Consider the following 17,647-nt stretch of genomic DNA (forward strand, 5'->3'; position numbering starts at 1 on the left):
AAATTGAAAGTTCTCCGTCAATGATCTTTCCTCAGGGCATGGTTGCTACGAAAGTGCTGCCATCTGCCCACACAATCTCTAACTGAATGGCTTACTGCAGAAACGAAGAATTCACGTTTTAATGGCGGAAATGCAGATTAATGTAAAATGTCACGCAAACCATGTTTCGTTTTTAATTGTAAATCTTCTTATAACAAAGAAAATGAAAGTCTTGCGTTTTTCCATCCACCGAAGTTGTGTCTAAATTCCTGGCAGGAAATTATTAAAAAGCCAGGACTCACTTGCCAGTCCAGAATTTGCAGTATTCATTTTGAAGAGAACGACATACTCAAAGGGAGAGAAATTCAAGGCGTGTTTTACAGTTATCCGAAATGGAAATTAAAATCAGGTGCTCGGCCCAGTAAATTGCTAGGTATTCTCAAATTTTAATTATCCATGACAATGTTAAGTTATACTAATACTGCTAATTCTGTATGTTTCTAACAGGAAATGATGTCAGCGTACTCGAAAGACCTGCTGCAAAGAAGTATGTTCACAGTGATAGGTTTAAGTCACCATATCGAAATATAACAGCAAAGTCTAAAGCTGCTAATCCTAAGCTGCAGTTGGACAATCAATCATTTTTGTCGAATAACAACACCAATGTATTGATCCCATCACATGCAAAGAAGTCAACGTCAAATAGCATAGGTAAATTAAAAACTAAGTGTAATAAGATATTTTTTAAAAACATGACATTTTATGTTACAGCTATACACCAACTTGACGCTGAAAAAGGAAAAGTAAATGATATGGAAGCAGCTGAACCTGTGGCATTACCATGTGTAACAACAGAAGACATGTTCCAGGAACCTACTACTGAAACACTCCTACACATTCCACCTGAAAAAGAACTACAATCTGAATCTGAATCTCAATTGAGAGTAGAATTTGAAACAGAAAAAGAAACAGTTGTTTGTGAGGAGGCTGATTTGCCAGACGATTTCACTGCAAAGCAGTACACAGCTTTTCGCAATAGAGGAGGACTAATTTTTGTTACAATCCCAGTCTTTCAATCAATACGGGAAGTGGAAAAGATTATTTCGTCTCAATTTGAAGATGACGGTCATTATTTAGTGAGAGATAGTTACGAAATTTGTATGTCAAAAATCAAAGTACTCAATCTTTGTCCTTTTTTTGTGACACACACCGTGCTGACTCGTATCCTTATTTAATAATGGAATTCGTACAAGTTAGATATCATTTTGAATCAAAGCGTTTTCAAGAACGTAATTTGGCAGAAGTTGATAGTAACGTGCGACAAAATTTCAAGATGGCAAAACTTGCTTAACTTTTTTTTTTCTAAATGTAAATTGTATGTATGTTAATACACATTACAAGTTATAAATTGAACCAATGAAATCTATTGTTATCATCTGAAATTAATCTTAATTAGAAAATCGTCAATCAATCTGTTTAACGGATGCGCAAAGCCGCAAAGTACGCATAGCTCTGATTTGTTTACGAGGGACTTAGAAAATTTCTGTGTTGTTTCAGTGTAAGCTTCCACCCTTCCAACACCAGGTCGCGGGGCTGTCGCAGCAACCAAAGATCACAAAAAAATCAGCTGCCTTATGGGACCTTATAACACAGACAGTGGGAACCATTATATCTACAACCATGACCTATCCAACCTGTAGTCGGTGGTTGACACAATCGCAACTTTGGCTTGTTGCAAAACTTCGGTTTGGGTAAGTGGATTTTGAATTGAATAATGAAAAGTCAGTTAAATCGATAATGATTTGGTATTTTCATTTTTACATAGCAGCTATATTTTCCCATCCCAAGAAAATGGCATCTTTGCCCGCGTATCGGTCTGCATTGGCCGGTGGCAAGTAAGCAATCAACTAACTAACCATGAAAGGCCTCAACTCACCAAAGCATTCGAAGAGAATTTATTATACATTTTTTGTATTGATGAAGCCGGTGAAGAAGCACCGAGCTAGTGACCTTCATTGCACTTTTTGGTGTTTTTAGCCCTTATTGGAACAAAAAAATTAATTGAATAAACGTGATAATTTTTTCTTTACGTATGAGTTGTGTTTTCCTTTTTTTGTGTTAGCTTTTGGATCCTACTACTTGTAAGCTAAAGGGTAAAATGGTGTTATTATTTTAATTGATTAAACAGGACCTGGCAAGGGGCTTGGATTCCTTATTTTAAAAGAAAAATGGGTTTAGTGGGCTTAGGGCTTAGGCCTTAGGGTGTTTTTTGAACTTTTTCTTCAATCGAATTTTTGAATTTTCATCGTGAATAGTGTCACCGCTAGATGGTGGATAGCTCGAGTGGCATTTCGGGGGGCACGGAAGTTTCGTCTGCTTGGGAATTCAATAAAAAAACATGTGAGGCAACAACAGGCAAGCGAGTTAATTTTTAATTTTTTTAATTTTACTTTTCTGAGAAAGTCGTGAATAGAAAAATAGGCTTTGAAACAGAATCTATTGCCGATTGACTGTCAATATGGACCTTAATTTTCAGATAAATAGTGTCAAGGTGAAGAGTGAAAAACTTGTCTAACCAGCCATCACATTCATACTTGGTTTATTTCTTTTCCCGTTTTGTTTTTAAATCATAGGACAGAATGAGAAACAAAGCACCACAGGAGATTGCACTTGAAGTAAAGGAAATTTGAGAATGACGATGATTCTAAAACTGGGCAACTTTTTTAGGCTTCCAACTTTTTTGAATGTGATTTCAAGTTTTTGACCTTGAACACATTCAGTGGGGAAAATTGGCTGAATTCAACCTCAACAAAGAAGTATTGGAAGTAGTTGCCCAGGAAAAAGTTGAAGTAAGTCTTTCTCGTTAATAAACTAAATTGAAATTTAATGATTTTACATCTTTCTCTTCTCAGCTCTAGTTTCTATCAATAAGTTGGACTCCCCTGAAATTCATGTTGCCAAGCAGAAGGGATCATGAGGAGGTTGTTTTGACTCCACACAATTCTGGAACCTGATATGAGAAGTTCCGTTTACAGAGGCAATAGCAGAAACCAAATTCACTGAAAATGGAAATCCAATCAAACTGGTGAATGCAGTGCTTTCTATGTTCTAAACTAGTTAACTGTATAGCTTAACCCCTCCAGGTGAATGTCAATAGTAACCAAAACATTGAAATTCCGCCACGTTATCGCTCTTTTCGCCTTCTAGAAGATGAAGACAATTCTGTTACAGACACTGGTACCATTCGTCTTTGTTGGACTTTCTTCATTTCATTATTAATTTTATTTATTGACCTTATCTTTCAGATCGAGTCCGTCGCAACGGCAGCGAATCGTTGGAGCGACAGGCGAGTATCATTCGTTCCCCTTGGGGCGTAGAGCAGCGATTGAGGTTAACAAACGAAATTAGAACAACAGTTTTTCGCCTAATTATTCTGATAGGCTGTTGTGGCGAGAGTATTTCTCTCTGGTGGTTAATGTGCAGCTAAACAAAATGGGTGACGTTGGCGGAAGCAGCCCTCAACATTTTAGTGCAGGTGATGTCATGTCCAGTACCCGCTCTGCTGGATTGTTGTTGATGCCATCAATCCTCCCGTACACTCTATATTGCAAGTTCATTTTCTCTTCTTATTGTGCAGATTTGATCACAGTCCTATCTTTCTGTGCATGCTGGTATTGCAATGTCATCATCAGCAGTTCAGCTTCTTTACTATTTTGGGTGTTGATGTTTGTGACTTGCAAATGGTGAGCTTCAACCTACAACTTAAACCTGTGCAGTTAATTTTGTTACTTTGTCTAACTTTTACTGGATTATGTAGTCAGCCTGTTAGTGAATTTACTCCATCTTCTTTAAACAGGTGAATTCTAGTGAACTGACTCCCTGGACATCAAAATAGGGAAAATCGGCATGGGATATATGGAAGGCTGCAGCAGTAGGATCCATCCTGGTTGTGGACTGCAAGGTTAAAGTGAAATTTCAATACCAAACTTGTTTTGTTTTTTTATTAATGAAGAACTCTTTACCAGATGACGTGAACGGTTCAAACGTTATTTTCGGGCAGGATGCAGACATGGGCCGGCTTTCCTCCTTTCCAGATCAAGAATCCAATCGATAGTTTAGATGAGTGAATTCCAGGTCAGCCAATGAGGCGTCACTACTTTCGATATCAGTACATCACCGCACAATTCCGGTAAGGACAAAAATTCCAAATCAATTTAGAATTGTTAAGAAACTATACCTGGCGTCCACTGGTAGCTGAAAGTTCACAAATCCGCCGTGAATGTCACGCAGTGTGCTGATGATTGGGTTAATCCGCCCACGACCGACTAAAGTCTTAAGCGTCTGTTTTAATTAGTGTCTAGGACGGTTAGAGGAATCGCATTTGCCCTAATTTGGCCATCTCCATTTTGCTTGTTTGATTGATCTGAGCTTTACTATTTCGATGCCGAGAACTTACAACCGACCTTGATTTTCAAATCTTATAGCCATGTTTGTTTATTCAAACTCAAATGGGGAAAGGTAAACGAGATAAATGTGGCTCTATTACGAGATAAGAACCGCAAGGGAATTCATTAATGCTTAAAAAGAATAGATTATTAGTCAAATATTTTATTAGTTGAGTGTTTGGTATATCCTTCCTTTTAATTGCACCACTAGGATCATTCGTGATTTTAATAATGATTTCCCCAATGCAACAAACGTCTTCCTCTTGGTAGAAAACCGGTTTCGTTGAATCGTATTTAAGAAAAGGGAATTTTATGTGAGAAAAACAAAAGACATTTATCTGTTTGACCATTTGCCAAAAAGTTGTGTCTGTAAATATGTATTATTATTAAATCCGTTTTCGGACACTTCTAAGTTCGAGAAACTTGATTTTAATCGACGTTTTGTTTAGTAATCCTTTCTCTTCTTACCTGCTTGATGTATCCAGGTGAAACGAGTGTACATTGAAGCCTACGTATTTCATTTTTAAATACGTCGACACTTTATTTTTCGGCAGTTGCCAACGAGAAATCCTCACCGGAAGCCGCTGACAATAGGATCATAGCCTAAATGTAAGCTGATGTGGACGGATTCGAATTGTGCTATTCATTCAATATCTACTCGAAAGGAAATAACATGCGTCTTAATATACTCAGGTAAATCTTCTCTTCTTTCCAGTTGTTTGTTGAAATTGTAAGCCGAGTCGTTGCCGTCCGAAATCCATCCTTCCTTCCTTCTTCTTTCGGTATTCTTCCAAATCCATTCAAGGGCAATGCGTGTAACTTTGAAAAGAGATCGTACTGCATCAGATATACCTTGAGTGCGAATAGCTTCTGGATAACACGTCGACACTAGACATGTTTGACCTTTTTTTTTGGCTAGGACGACTGATTTACATGGGTTTTTCCCAGGGTTTTCCCTCCATGAATACGACAGGGTATTCACCAAACTTGTATCACTGTTTTCTTAAAACTGGTTCATACATGCTGCTGTATCATAGATGATTAATTCACGATAATAGCCTTTCCTTATTAGCCTGTCGCTTTCCCTGTGTAGTTTGGCAGATAAATTCATCTGCATCAAGTTATCTACACCTAACAGCATTTCGAAGGGAAAATTTATCCATGGCTTAAAAGAGTGTAAATAATCTTAAGTTTAAATTTAATCTAACGTTAGACTTGTTAAGGAATGGAGTATGCGCGAATGCGGATCTTATATGAACTTTGCTTGACGGAATTTTGTCTGACGTTGAAAACCCGCAGTATCTCCCAATGTGAAAACCTACCGATATATTTCCACGAGGCCTTGTAGCTCTTCCGTACTGAGTAGCACCTGAACCTGATTCCTGAAACTCTAGCTATTGCCATGCAAGAAGTAGGTCTTCTGCTTTCATTTAGCGGGGAAAACCCTCCTTCAAGTCGTCTGAAAGTCTCCAGAAAGTTAGTCTGCGGTTCCAAAGTAAACAAGAATCGTTAGTTGGCGGCTAGTGTTTTCTAGTGTTCCGTTCCTCCGCGCGTGGTTGAAACAAAGCAGGTTCAAGTTATTACGAAAAGGATTTCTTAGATTACGTTGATATGCAAGGAGTGAAGTATATGGATTGTTTTGCCTATTTAGGAACGCTGAAGACCACCGATGTTCATTCTAAAAAGGTCAAGGCCCATTTCACTAACAGAAGATATTATTATTTATTAGCCATTTGTACTAAAACGCCATTTCAAACGGTCCGGAGAATTTCACTTTGCTTCAGCCAAAATTCTTCTCACTTTCCATTTGTTATTTTTACTTCACTACAGGCACATCTTACTGCTTCATTTCTCATTGCTACAGAATTTCAAAGTCGGATGGCTCGGATGATGTTGCGCTGTCTGAAAGCAATCCATCAGTCCATCAGTCCATCAGTCGTTCGTTATTGCAAAGGAATCCATCGACTGCCACTAGGTGGCTACAACTGTGTTCACCAGATGGCGGCCATTACCATTCTGACGGACGAATTATCCGCCATTGCTGGGAGAGTCCGTCCGAGACGCTGAGCAAAAATGTGCTGCCAGTTGCTACATAAATGGTGTTCCACGACATTTTCACAATGAAAAATGATGAGGTATTTCTTGTTTTGCATTTCTTAAGGTTACAGAGAGTAAAAAATTTATGTGTCAAATTACAGGTAATCTATCTTATAATTTCAACTTGGCCAAATCATCTTATCACATGTCCTGAAACTGATGTCATAGATATCTAATCATCCATCTATCAGCCTGTTGACTGTTTCTATTTAATGGGCACTCCATTGTCAAACAATTGTTTGTCTATCGCCTACTTCCTTTTTTTTTTCATTCACCGAAGGAACAAGTCAAATGACTCCAATGTCAATTGGTATAAAGTGAGTAAAGTTTAAGTCATAACCATTTGGTGTTCATTTTGATATTGGTTGTTGTAGACCCATCCAGAGCATCGTCAACCTGCAGAGGGAAAGGCATGTCCTTGACTTGAAGATCACGGAGATCATTATGTAAAACGTGTCTTGTGGTGTAGAGGTTGGGTGAGAATGGGGAAGTGTTGCATCATTATCATAGTGTTGCATATATCAAGCAGCCGCAAGGCTTAAGAGGTGAATAAGGATGGGGAAAAATCGTATAAAAGGCGAAAGAAATCAGTCGAGTGAGCATCTGCGACACGTCAACAACTGCAGCGCGCAAGTTGTCACAAACTGCCTTCTTTATCATGTTACCAGTTCGCAATCAAAATGGGTAAATATTCTGTTAATTTACAGTATTAATGCTACTTTTGACTTTTTGTTAATATGCCATTTATTATTGAATATTAATGTTGAAATTTATTAACTAATGTGTTGTGCTGCTGTTGGGTGTTGTATTGTTGATTGCTGGTCGATCCCTAGTGTACCTGTACTGTGCCCCTGGCAAGACATAGGTAAAGGGGCCTGAAATTGCCATTTTCTCCCCTTCATAAAACATCAACGACTTCAGTGAGCCTCTCCGACACGGCAACGACTGCTGCAGCTTTCAAAATTTTCACCAACTGCCTTCTTCAGCATTTTAAATCAATTAGCAATCATGGGTAAATATTAATTTATATTTCGAGTCATGAAACAATTTTATGTCGTTTCTAGTTTATATGATCAGCCATAATTGAAATTAATTTTTAAATTGAATGTTGTGCAGTTAATTATGGCGTTGTGCTGCTGTTGGGTGTTGTATCGTTGATTTCTGGGTCGACTACGAGTGTACCGATGCCTCCTGGATACGGAGGCCCCGAGTTACTTCACCAAAGCGTCTGAGTACTACACTGAGGCTCCCAAGTACTACACCACCACATCTCTAGAGTATTACACTACAACCTACGCTGCTCCATTTTTCTATACTGATGCTCCCAATTACTATTTTTATCCCAGCTACTTCACCGAGATTCCAGTTTATTACACCACTTAGCTATCGAATACCACAACGAAGTGCCAAAGTACTACATTGCAATCTACGCTGCCCCAGCTTACACCACCAAGGGACCGGAGTACTGCACCACCAAGGGACTGGAGTACTAAACCACAACCTACGCTGCCCCAGCTGACTACACCGCCATGAGCAACACAGTCACATCTGAGGCAGCCAAGTATTACTGCACAGCGGCCGCCTCTTAGTACTAAACTGAACCGGAATACTGCACTGATGCTCCAGTTTACTACACCACAACCTACGTTACACCAAGATGCTACACCGAAGCTTCCAAGTACTGCACCAGCACGGCCGAATATTACACCACCACGTTGCTGCCCTAGTCTACTATACCGAGGAACCCAAGTATTACTCTGCTCCAAGCAACTACCGAACAGAGGCTCCTGTTGACTACACCACCCATGCCCCGGGGTTTTACACGCTGCCCCCATCTACACCCCCAAGGCTCCAAAGTACAACACCACTAAGGCAGTCGAGTACTATACCACTACTTACGCTGCTCCCACCTACTACTTGAAAATTTCTGGAGATAAATTATAAGTCACTTGCCTAATACTTGTGAAAAACTTAAGTTGTGAGAAAAATATATAACTACTAAACATTATTTTGTTATAAATCGAACACCTGAAACACTGTAAGCAAAAAACTTCAGAAGGAATTGCTTTATTATCCCACCTCCACCCACAATTCCACCACATTTTACTTTCACACACATTATACATACATACATACACTTAGGTTAACCCGTTGGCTGCCACGCCATACAACCCGTAGGTTGTTTTTCTACTACTCTACGCGCCACGTCAGAAGGATCCATGGCCAAGGTGGGACTTGCCATTGCTGACCAGTCCGGGCTGACACGGTGACAGGAGAAGATGGAATGCACGCCTCTACAATCCATCACCGTATCGATAAGGGGGAAGTCCCTATGGTGCACTGCCTAACAGGCGCCTTACGGCAAATCAAGCTAAGGATCTAGGGGAGAGCAAAGGCGTGGCAGCCAACGGTTTAACCAACACACAACGAAAACATATTACCAACAACAAACGATGATCCGCGCTGACATTTTAGAGATACCGGCAATGTTTTGGTGTCCATCTTCTCGACGTCTCATCTGCATTACCTGAATAAAGAGAAAGCGATTCTTATTAAGTGACATGCCAATAAAAGTTACATAATAGTTACATAATAGGTACATTGATGTTGTTATTTTGCTAAAAACTTTAAAGACGCGCTTTAAATTGCTTAAAATCAAGCTAACAATAATGAGAACTGTACACATAACAAAGCTTACTTGCTAGTCTTAAGAAAATTTTCCGGAAGTATACCGGAAGTAACCACAGCGCCTTAACCATTGAGCTGTCATCAAATTAAACCACATATTCGTGATCTCCATGAAATTTGGGGTCGATTAGGTGTGATTTAAACGAAATCCAAAATTTGGCCAAAATCGAGAATTTTCCTGAACTATAGTTCAGGAAAATTCTCAAAACCGGAAGTACGAATACGCTAAAAAGATAACATGAACTTTACCACAAATTTGACGAGGATTACGAATATGTGGTTCTTTTGCTCCTCGAATGAATATTTACTGAACTACTGACTGAAATGAGAAAACCGGAAGTAAAAAAAAAAACACATTATTTAGAAATCTAACAAGTGAGCTTTGGTGGTGGAATAGTTATCGTCAGTTTTCACTAAAAATTTTCTATACAACAGCTGCCGATAAATGTTTAAAGAGATTTTAAGGTAGCTGAAACTGACTGTTTTAACAGCTGACAATTATCGAAAAGCCATCTAGCGTTAGAAAAATAAACACTTCTAAGTCTAAGCAACACTTCTTTTGCGCGCAAGAAGGGCCTAATTTTTGAATTATTACACAGATAGAGGTTCACGCAAATAGATTACTAGTAGATAATTTAAGAAAATAAGTCAATTGTCCGGTACCTGGCCATAATCCCGTGGTGAGTGACTGCAGGTCTGTCACAGCAACTGAAGTGATCCAACTCGCCAGTGAAGCAAGAAAAGTTGTGTAGCAGGACTAGCAGCATAAGAAGCACTGAAGCAGTGAAGCTGGATGAATCTTGAAGATAAGGATGGAGCAGAACGTTGGTGGAAGTCCCTCTTCTGTCATGGACAAAAGGAGGACTCAAGGATGTCCGTGGGGATCTTGCGTGCTCTTTAAAAAAATATGTGTTACATTAATGAAAATATAAAAATTAAGAAGCATATCAATCTTTACCTTTTCTAAGGAGCACACTGAAATGTTCATGATGAAAAACCATAATAATGGAATTACAGCAACCAACTGCACTACTCCTCGGGTGGGATAAATTTCCTGATGCTAAAAAAAGTGTTATGAAGTATTGCATTAGCATGGTGATAGGTGATAGTGATAGTGATGCTTACCTTCATCAAATGGGAGCTCTTAGCTAGGTTGCCTTCTGCCTTCTTTTTAGTACAGTTAAGTAAAAACAGCCATAACAACAAACATGCTGTTGCAGGTTACACCAGCAAAATTGGGAGATTCAGCAAAGATCCTTTGGTTCATGAGCAAGAATACCTAAGATGTTATATGAAAATCTGAATTGTAATGGTCTGGTAGAAGTAATGGGGAAATACCTTGTCTCGCCACATTTGTATTCTACTATATGTGTGCTTCAAACATGAGTTTTAAGTTTTTGACAGCATGATGGGTCTCATGGATGGAAATTGACTAAGCGCTAAGTCTACTTGTTGGAGTGACTGACAGTATGCATCTAGTATTTGAAGAAATAAATTGGTACAGTATACAAATAAGGAAACTAAGTCAAGATAACCCTACATAAGATACGAAGTTCAATTTGGGTATTTGAAATCACATATAAGAATAAATTACCAACAATTTGCCCCATTTTGCCTCATTTACGATAAGACAACTTTGCGATAAAAACAACAAGGGCGACACTAGCGACATCTGGTAATGAGTTTTTGAATCTGAAGTTGGTTGCAAGTCACAGCTCAAATTATTGGAGTTCTATTGTCGCGTAGTTAAATATCTATCGTCGTTTTTTTTAAATATTATTAAAAATATTCGACAATAGAACTCCACTACGTGACAGTAGAACTCCACTACGCGAAACTCGCACTTTGCGTTGCGTCGCACAAACGTTGCGAGTTTTGACGACAAACTCAAAATTTTCCCGTAAACTTAATCCGTAATATGTCCACATTCGCGATTAATCTATTCTGTAACAAATATGACATTCTGTTAAATTGAAAATGAACTTTCTATACTTTTTAAATCACGGACAAATTTTCCCTTCCAAGATGCTGTTAGGTAGATAAATTGATGAAAATGCATTTACCGGGTAAAATTCAATGTAAATTTTACCCGCATTTACCAGCCGAACCGTACCAAGTACAGGAAACGTTGCGTAAAAATTACTGTCGTGAATTAATCCAGTTTGCTGATGGGCAACGATAAATATTATGGGAGCATACAAGGACCAGTTTTTAAGTAAACAGTCCGGTGAATCCGCGGTAGTATTCATCGAGGGAAAACCTTGGAAAAACCCATGCAAACTACTCGTCTTAGCCACACAAAAAAAGAGTGTTACATTTCTAGTGTCGACGTGTTATCCCCAAGCTACTCACGCTCAAGACATCTGATGCAGTTCCCTCCGTATAAAAGGATCCACTTCGACTCGAGATTCAAACTAAGAAACATCAGTTGATCTGTGTGTTTCCATCTCCTTCCTACAGTCTGCAAAATAAAATGTAAGTTCATCTCAAACGGCTTTCAGTTTGTTGTACGTATCAGTAAATCATTTTATGTTTTAAACCTAGGATGAAGGTCTTGTAAATTTTCCTGCTCATGGCTGCCATGTCGTCAATGACAACCGTGTCCGCTGGTCAAGTCTGGCAGAGTCAGTTATCTGAAGAGATTCCTTGGCTAATGGAGTTAAAAGGGATAACACTGCAAACACTTGCGGTTTCATCCTCGACCGTAGCTTGCAGGGAATGGCCTCAAACGATAAACGAATAACGCAATCGTTATGCATTTTGGCTACGTCAATGACTAAGAAAAATGAACAGAAATGGATAAACAGAAAATTAGGCTGTTTGGAATTAACTGATTGCTAAAACTTTTATTCACAAACACTGACATCTAATTTACCTTACTCTGTGGTCAACTAACGCTTCAAACGGCTTCGAGATCGAGCCGACACGACTTTAATGATTTGTTTACTTTAACACAGCAGACGAATTTTCAGGGTGTTACTAAACGGCGACGGCTCAAACGCGAAACAGCCGCGTAAAACGAACTTTCGCGAGAACTGGGAAGCAGTGCTAACAACTGATGATGCATCTAGGGTTTTCCCCGCAAAATGAAAGCAGAATCTTTAAAGACCTACCTTTCTACTAGCTAAACTCCAGAATGAGGTTAAGGGGTTACTCAGCACGGAAGAGCTAAAAGGCATCCTGGGAATAAATTGGTAGGTTTTCACATTGGAAGATAGTACTGTGGGATTTGACGACAGTTAAAAAGTCTGAACTAAACCAGTTATAGGTCAACATTAGCGAATACTCTGTTCTGAAACAAATACTATGACGTTAGATTACATTGAAAGTGGACTTTCTCTACTCTCCTTTTAATCACGGGCCGATTTCCACTTCCAATGCTGTAGATAACTGGATGCAGATGCATTTACCTGTTGAACCGCACCAAGCGTACAGAGAAAGCGGAGGCAAAAAACTACTATTGCGAATAAATCCAGTTTGCTGATGGCACCGATCAACATTTTAGGAGCATATACAAGGACCGGTAGAATTCACCGAGAGAAAACTCTCGGAGAAACCAATGTGAACCGCTCGCCCTGGCCAAATAACGTTGAATTCAAAAATAAAAAAATTTCTAGTGTCGACGTGTTATCCCGGAGCTATTCACGCTCAAGGTATCTGGCTGCAGTCACCTCCGTGTTAAAGAAATCATTTCGACTCGAGATTCAAACCAGGAAACATCTGTGGGTCTGTGCGTGTTCCACTTCTTGCCTGTAGTCTGCAACATCAAAATGTAAGTTCATCTCAAACGGCTTTCAAGTTGGTTGTACATCATTAAATCATATTAAATATATGTTTTAAACGTTTGATAGGGTGAAGGTCTTGTCATTTTTCCTGCTCATGGCAGCCGTGTCTCTGACCACCGTGTCCGCTCGAACATGGAAGGAAGGCGACAACGGTTTGGTTCGCTGGGACTTGGATTGTGCATTTAAAGGCAGTGAAATCATCGCCAAGAAGGACATCCCTGGCGACCATTGCGGAAGATTCTGCTTGGTCAACGACGCGCCCAGCAAAAAGTGCACCCATTTTACTTACAAGAGTGGAACATGTTACCTGTATCACTCCACCATTAATTGGCTGGTAGAAAGTGAATATCTAAGCGCTTGCGGTTTCATCCCCGAGCGCACCGCGCAGAAAATTGACTGAATAAACGAACGCAATCGATATGAATTTTGGCAATGAAGAACCACTACTTGAGAAAAAAAACAATTACCGTTCCAAATATTTCGATTAATAGCCGAGGATATACTGTAATATGTTCGGCATCACATTGGTAAATACATATTATAAGCAAGGTTTTTGTTTGTTTGTTTAATGTGGTTTAATTCCATTTTTCCGATTGAATAAAGATTTGTGGCTATTTGTAAAAATAAACTGTTATTTCTATACGTAAAACTATCCTTTTTTCAATTGTCATTTCGTTGTCAATGTCATCGACAATAAGCCCAGCGTCGGCGAGTAATGCGGTGGCATCTGAATCGCCAACCCCAAATGCATCCACTTTATTTCTCACGTGGATGGAGTCTGTTACACGAAGGGAAACACCGGCAACTGAAGAGAATTGCAATGCCAAATGCTTGCCGTTGATGGCTGTCAATAAAGGGAAAAACCACATTGGAATATCGAAGGTAAAATCAAAAAGTCTCGCGTTACGTCGCGTTATAGGGACGAATAGAATAATCAGACTAAAATTTCATCCCAGTTTCATCCTATGTTCAATCAAAAATTTGGCTATTTCTTAAAATCGGCTTAATTTAACCTAATAGTGAAGGACGCATTAGCTTCAGCTAAATTACATTTGATTGAATTGGAAATGTATGTTTCGAAAGGGAGAGAAGTCTTATTATGACTAGATATTTGATACATTCAACTTTAATCTACCTGGATTAATTCGAGGTCATTTCTCCAATAATTCACACGCCTACATAGTCTACGATTACAGGAATAAAGAAAAAGATAAAATCGATTAGCCTTGAATTTAGTTCAGGGACACCTAAAAGAGGTAGGGTCAACAATAGTAGGGCGTGATTTTATTAGGTAATGGCGCCAGAAAATTCGTATATAAGCTGAGGTTTCGTCGTCGTCAATCACACACTTCCCCAACTCGTCTTCAGTTGACTACACCTGTCCAACATTATCTCTTGTCATCACCATGGCTAGTCGTCTGATTTTCGTAAGTTCTTTTTCATTTAATTGTTTAAGTTAAATCTTTAAATAATTTATGTAAATTGTATGTTGTGATTATCTAGGCTATTGCTGCTGTCGTTGCTGTTCTCTCCTTGTTCTGTGAAGCGTCTCCATCCCACAAGCTGGAAGATTTGAAGGAAGCCGAACAACTTCACTGGAACAAAACCATCACCAAAATGGTCAACTCGACTTCCAGGCTAGCTGATAAAGTGGAGACGGTCCTGAACCGAACGGCCGACACAGTTTTCACTGCTGCGAACATGGTCGGTGGAGTCGCTGGAGGCTTGACGGCGATTGTGGGCGAGAAGTTGATTGAAGGATCCAACAAATGGACTGAACTGAAGAACAAAACTGCCCAGAGGATGGCCAACACTCGTGCTAAAATGGACGCCGCTAAGCAAAAGATTCACGACAAATTGTCCGCTGGAGTCGAGAAATTGGTCGAGAAGGGTAACCAGCTCGTCAACTTTGCCGTTGGAATTGTTGGTCAAGTCGTTGGCAAGGTGACCGATACAGTCCAGGGAGCTAAATCCAAGGTACAGGAACACAAACTGGAGAAGAATGCCAGGATTTCCTTTATTCCGCTCTCTACCAAATTGTCCACCTTGTCCGCTCGCATTGTCCATCCTGCCCGTCCTACTCCAGTTGCCGAAGCTGTGGTTAGAGAAGAGAACGCCACTACCACACAATCCTCTGTATCTCAATCAACTTACTCTTATTAATTTTCTTTTATTTAGTTCTCTCTGTACAATTTGTTTATAACTGTCAGCTGACTGTAATGCCTAAATGGCTTTTATGTGAATATTACATTGACTAGAATTTTAATCTTTTGTGGTTGCTTACTCTTGAAATCGCTGATGGGTGTGCCATTTTTACAAGTCGTCATTAATGTAAACTTTAGTCTATCCATCGACATGAATCTGTACGGACGTGTTTTAGCTAGTATTCTTCCGTTACTGTACTTGGTTATTAACGGAAGTGTATTGGCCAATGACGTGTTTCAACCAAATGGTAAGACCTAAAATTTTATTTAATTATATTGAATTTAAAATGTTGAAAGTTGTTTAAATTAAAAGTTGAGTCTGCATTTTGTGTGATTTTTGAAATAAGGTCAACGCTGACTGTTGCTGTACAAAGTGCGTCTGCCGTTTGATATGCAAATTTTGCAACTCGTCACTAATAAAAAGGCCCGCTTTATTCACAGGAAATGTTCGAGTAGCTGAATCATCTAGACGAGCGGCGCAATGGTTGCTGAACCGTCGAAACAGCCAATTGCACTGGGGTCATTTGTCCAACTCCCAAGTTCTTTTGGCTTTGTCGCAATCTGAATACTTTAACTCTTCTCTTCCGGAATTTCAACTTGTAATTGCGCAACTTGACATTAATTTCCTACTGGATCGACTAAGGTAAAAAAAGAAATGATTTATTTACCATAAAGGTTAAAATAATAACTTTTGTTTCATTTAAATTTTTAATAAAGAGTTGGAGATTTGGAGTTGTATTCCGACAGGTTAATTCCGCTCGCTGTAACGTTAACTTCACTCTGCCGCAGTCCGACTCACTACTATGATTACGATTTGCTGGGTATTATATCAAAAATTTAATTGTTTTATATCAAATAGTAATAATTATAAATTATCTTAATTGACAGACGGGTTGCTGGATTACCGGAGAAGGACGGACAATTTCACTTTCGCTTCTGAAATGCTGGCCGTCTGCGCTGGAGACGGAGTCATCCTCCGGACCAGCATCCGTCGACTAGTTTGGCTTCTCAATCCGAAAATGTGGACTGGACCTTCGTTAGACATTGGTAATCATTAAATATTTAACTGAAAGAACAGTTTAATTAATAAAAATTATCATTTAAAATCCAAGATACCCTTTCTATGGTACTGATGGCGACCGGATGTGTTACCCAGCATTACAATCATCCGTACATTTTGCCGTTTGCGGATCAGTTGGTGCCAATCCTCATCAGTAAACAGCAGAGAGACGGATCGTTCAACAACGGGAACACCATTTCCACTGCGCTGGTCGTCCAGGCATTGCGGATTCACGGCCTGTCGGTCAACGTTAACTCAACTGTCCAGGCGGCAGTCGACTGGATTGTATCCGCCCAGCTGGAAGACGGTTCTTTCGATTCCGATTTGATGGTCACCTCCGAAGTTGTACTGGCTTTGTCTCCGATGGGAGGAAGAGCTCATATCCACCTGAGTCGCTGCAAAGACAATCAAACGGAAGTGACGGCCGTCTCCGGAAGTAGTCAAACGGACCAAGTTTCTTTCCTCATCTGGATTGGCCAGCAACCTACGCCAAAGCGTCAAAGCTTTTCTTTCAAAGTCCCTGTCAACTCAACCGTCTACGAAGCTCTTTTGCTGGCCCAAGTCGATGGATTACTCCGGTAATGTCCGCCATCCGCCCCAAAAAACTAAAACTAAAATTATTAAGTTAAAACAAATTTCAGATTCGAGACTCGAGAGTACTCTTTCGGCCACTACATAGTGTCCATCAACAACACACCCGAGCTGTCGACCACCGACCAGCGATGGATGATTTACGTTCTTCCGGCCAGCGAGCCCGTCCCCACCGACAAACCGGATAGCAAATTCTTGATGAAAACATCCGTGTCTTCGTACAAGATCAGAGGAGGTGAGAGGATCTTGTTCTGGTACCAATCTTCCATTCAATCTTCCCTCTGAATACCCGATTGAATTAAACAAATAAATTGAGACGACAAGGAGATGATTTTTTGTTTGTTCGCTGAACTTGAAAGGGCTGAAAGCTGTGTATTACAACAAAAGGCCAAGCAACAATCAGAAGGGGATATAATAGGTGTGTAGAGAATGATTCAAGAAGCGAGAAGAGGATGTTTTCTTTTTTGTTTCTTGTTTGTTTCTAACATCGTTTCAAAAACAGGGCTGAAATAATTCATGAAAAACAACACAAGGCCCGCCGACTGAAACAGACCCAGGTATATAATAATAATAAAAGAGTAGAAGGTTGTGGGGAAATAAAAGAAGAAACTTGAAAATTTTTTTTGTAACCGACTCTCTTTGATTGCGCGCGATGATTTTGTCTCAATACTTTCTCTCTCTCTCATATTACAGTGCGTGCGCCAAACTCTTTTTTATAATAGGCTATGACAATTTTTTTTTTTCAATTATTATACGGATGCTCCTTCGATTCAGTGGGGTTCAACGACCGACAATCAA

At 39.6% G+C, this 17,647-nt stretch overlaps 2 protein-coding genes and 3 long non-coding RNA genes across 9 annotated transcripts; 4 read left to right on the forward strand and 1 right to left on the reverse strand.

The window, feature by feature from the left end:
- Positions 1-50: 50 nt before the first annotated feature.
- LOC124204745 lies at positions 51-1,392 on the forward strand. The gene is made up of 3 exons (XM_046601885.1): positions 51-412; positions 487-690; positions 751-1,392. The coding sequence occupies exons 1-3, from the start codon at positions 148-150 to the stop codon at positions 1,212-1,214; spliced, it is 933 nt and encodes a 310-aa protein (XP_046457841.1). The 5' UTR covers positions 51-147; the 3' UTR covers positions 1,215-1,392.
- An 850-nt stretch (positions 1,393-2,242) lies between these two features.
- Positions 2,243-8,529, forward strand: LOC124204748. 2 transcript variants are annotated; one of them, XR_006879082.1, is made up of 16 exons: positions 2,243-2,530; positions 2,613-2,828; positions 2,892-3,064; positions 3,123-3,216; positions 3,285-3,369; positions 3,420-3,514; positions 3,617-3,722; positions 3,847-3,940; positions 4,005-4,168; positions 4,910-5,117; positions 6,289-6,559; positions 6,623-6,838; positions 6,896-7,205; positions 7,355-7,533; positions 7,638-7,798; positions 7,868-8,529. It is a non-coding gene; the product is annotated as an uncharacterized LOC124204748 (long non-coding RNA). The 2 variants fall into 2 exon arrangements; XR_006879081.1 differs by having other exon boundaries at positions 3,137-3,216; positions 3,285-3,514; positions 3,836-3,940; positions 6,690-6,838.
- Positions 8,530-8,572: 43 nt separating this feature from the next.
- Positions 8,573-12,171, reverse strand: LOC124204753. 4 transcript variants are annotated; one of them, XR_006879097.1, is made up of 8 exons: positions 12,085-12,171; positions 11,750-11,985; positions 11,562-11,670; positions 10,548-11,489; positions 10,335-10,488; positions 10,168-10,269; positions 9,873-10,104; positions 8,998-9,048 (listed from the first exon to the last, which is right to left on the reverse strand). It is a non-coding gene; the product is annotated as an uncharacterized LOC124204753 (long non-coding RNA). The 4 variants fall into 4 exon arrangements; XR_006879098.1 differs by having other exon boundaries at positions 10,548-11,469; positions 11,525-11,670; XR_006879096.1 differs by having other exon boundaries at positions 10,548-10,684; positions 10,804-11,670.
- Positions 12,172-12,842: 671 nt separating this feature from the next.
- Positions 12,843-13,546, forward strand: LOC124204752. Its single transcript, XR_006879093.1, has 2 exons — positions 12,843-12,981; positions 13,061-13,546. It is a non-coding gene; the product is annotated as an uncharacterized LOC124204752 (long non-coding RNA).
- Positions 13,547-14,306: 760 nt separating this feature from the next.
- On the forward strand, positions 14,307-17,438 carry LOC124204751 (uncharacterized protein CG3556-like). Its single transcript, XM_046601936.1, has 7 exons — positions 14,307-14,421; positions 14,498-15,446; positions 15,640-15,841; positions 15,916-16,019; positions 16,087-16,245; positions 16,311-16,836; positions 16,900-17,438. The coding sequence occupies exons 2-7, from the start codon at positions 15,293-15,295 to the stop codon at positions 17,132-17,134; spliced, it is 1,380 nt and encodes a 459-aa protein (XP_046457892.1). The 5' UTR covers positions 14,307-14,421; positions 14,498-15,292; the 3' UTR covers positions 17,135-17,438.
- The last annotated feature ends 209 nt before the right edge of the window (positions 17,439-17,647 follow it).

Source organism: Daphnia pulex, chromosome 10, assembly GCF_021134715.1.
Source record: "Daphnia pulex isolate KAP4 chromosome 10, ASM2113471v1".
Taxonomy (NCBI): domain Eukaryota; kingdom Metazoa; phylum Arthropoda; class Branchiopoda; order Diplostraca; family Daphniidae; genus Daphnia; species Daphnia pulex.

Excerpts from the sequence above, each read along its gene's own strand:
- LOC124204745 (XM_046601885.1), top strand. The coding sequence starts at position 148 with ATGTCACGCAAACCATGTTTCGTTTTTAATTGTAAATCTTCTTATAAC. Across the intron at positions 413-486 it reads TCGGCCCAGTAAATTGCTAG|GAAATGATGTCAGCGTACTC; the intron begins GTATTCTCAAAT and ends TGTTTCTAACAG. Across the intron at positions 691-750 it reads GTCAACGTCAAATAGCATAG|CTATACACCAACTTGACGCT; the intron begins GTAAATTAAAAA and ends TTTATGTTACAG.
- LOC124204751 (XM_046601936.1), top strand. The coding sequence starts at position 15,293 with ATGGGTGTGCCATTTTTACAAGTCGTCATTAATGTAAACTTTAGTCTA. Across the intron at positions 15,447-15,639 it reads TGACGTGTTTCAACCAAATG|GAAATGTTCGAGTAGCTGAA; the intron begins GTAAGACCTAAA and ends CTTTATTCACAG. Across the intron at positions 16,246-16,310 it reads TGGACCTTCGTTAGACATTG|ATACCCTTTCTATGGTACTG; the intron begins GTAATCATTAAA and ends TTAAAATCCAAG.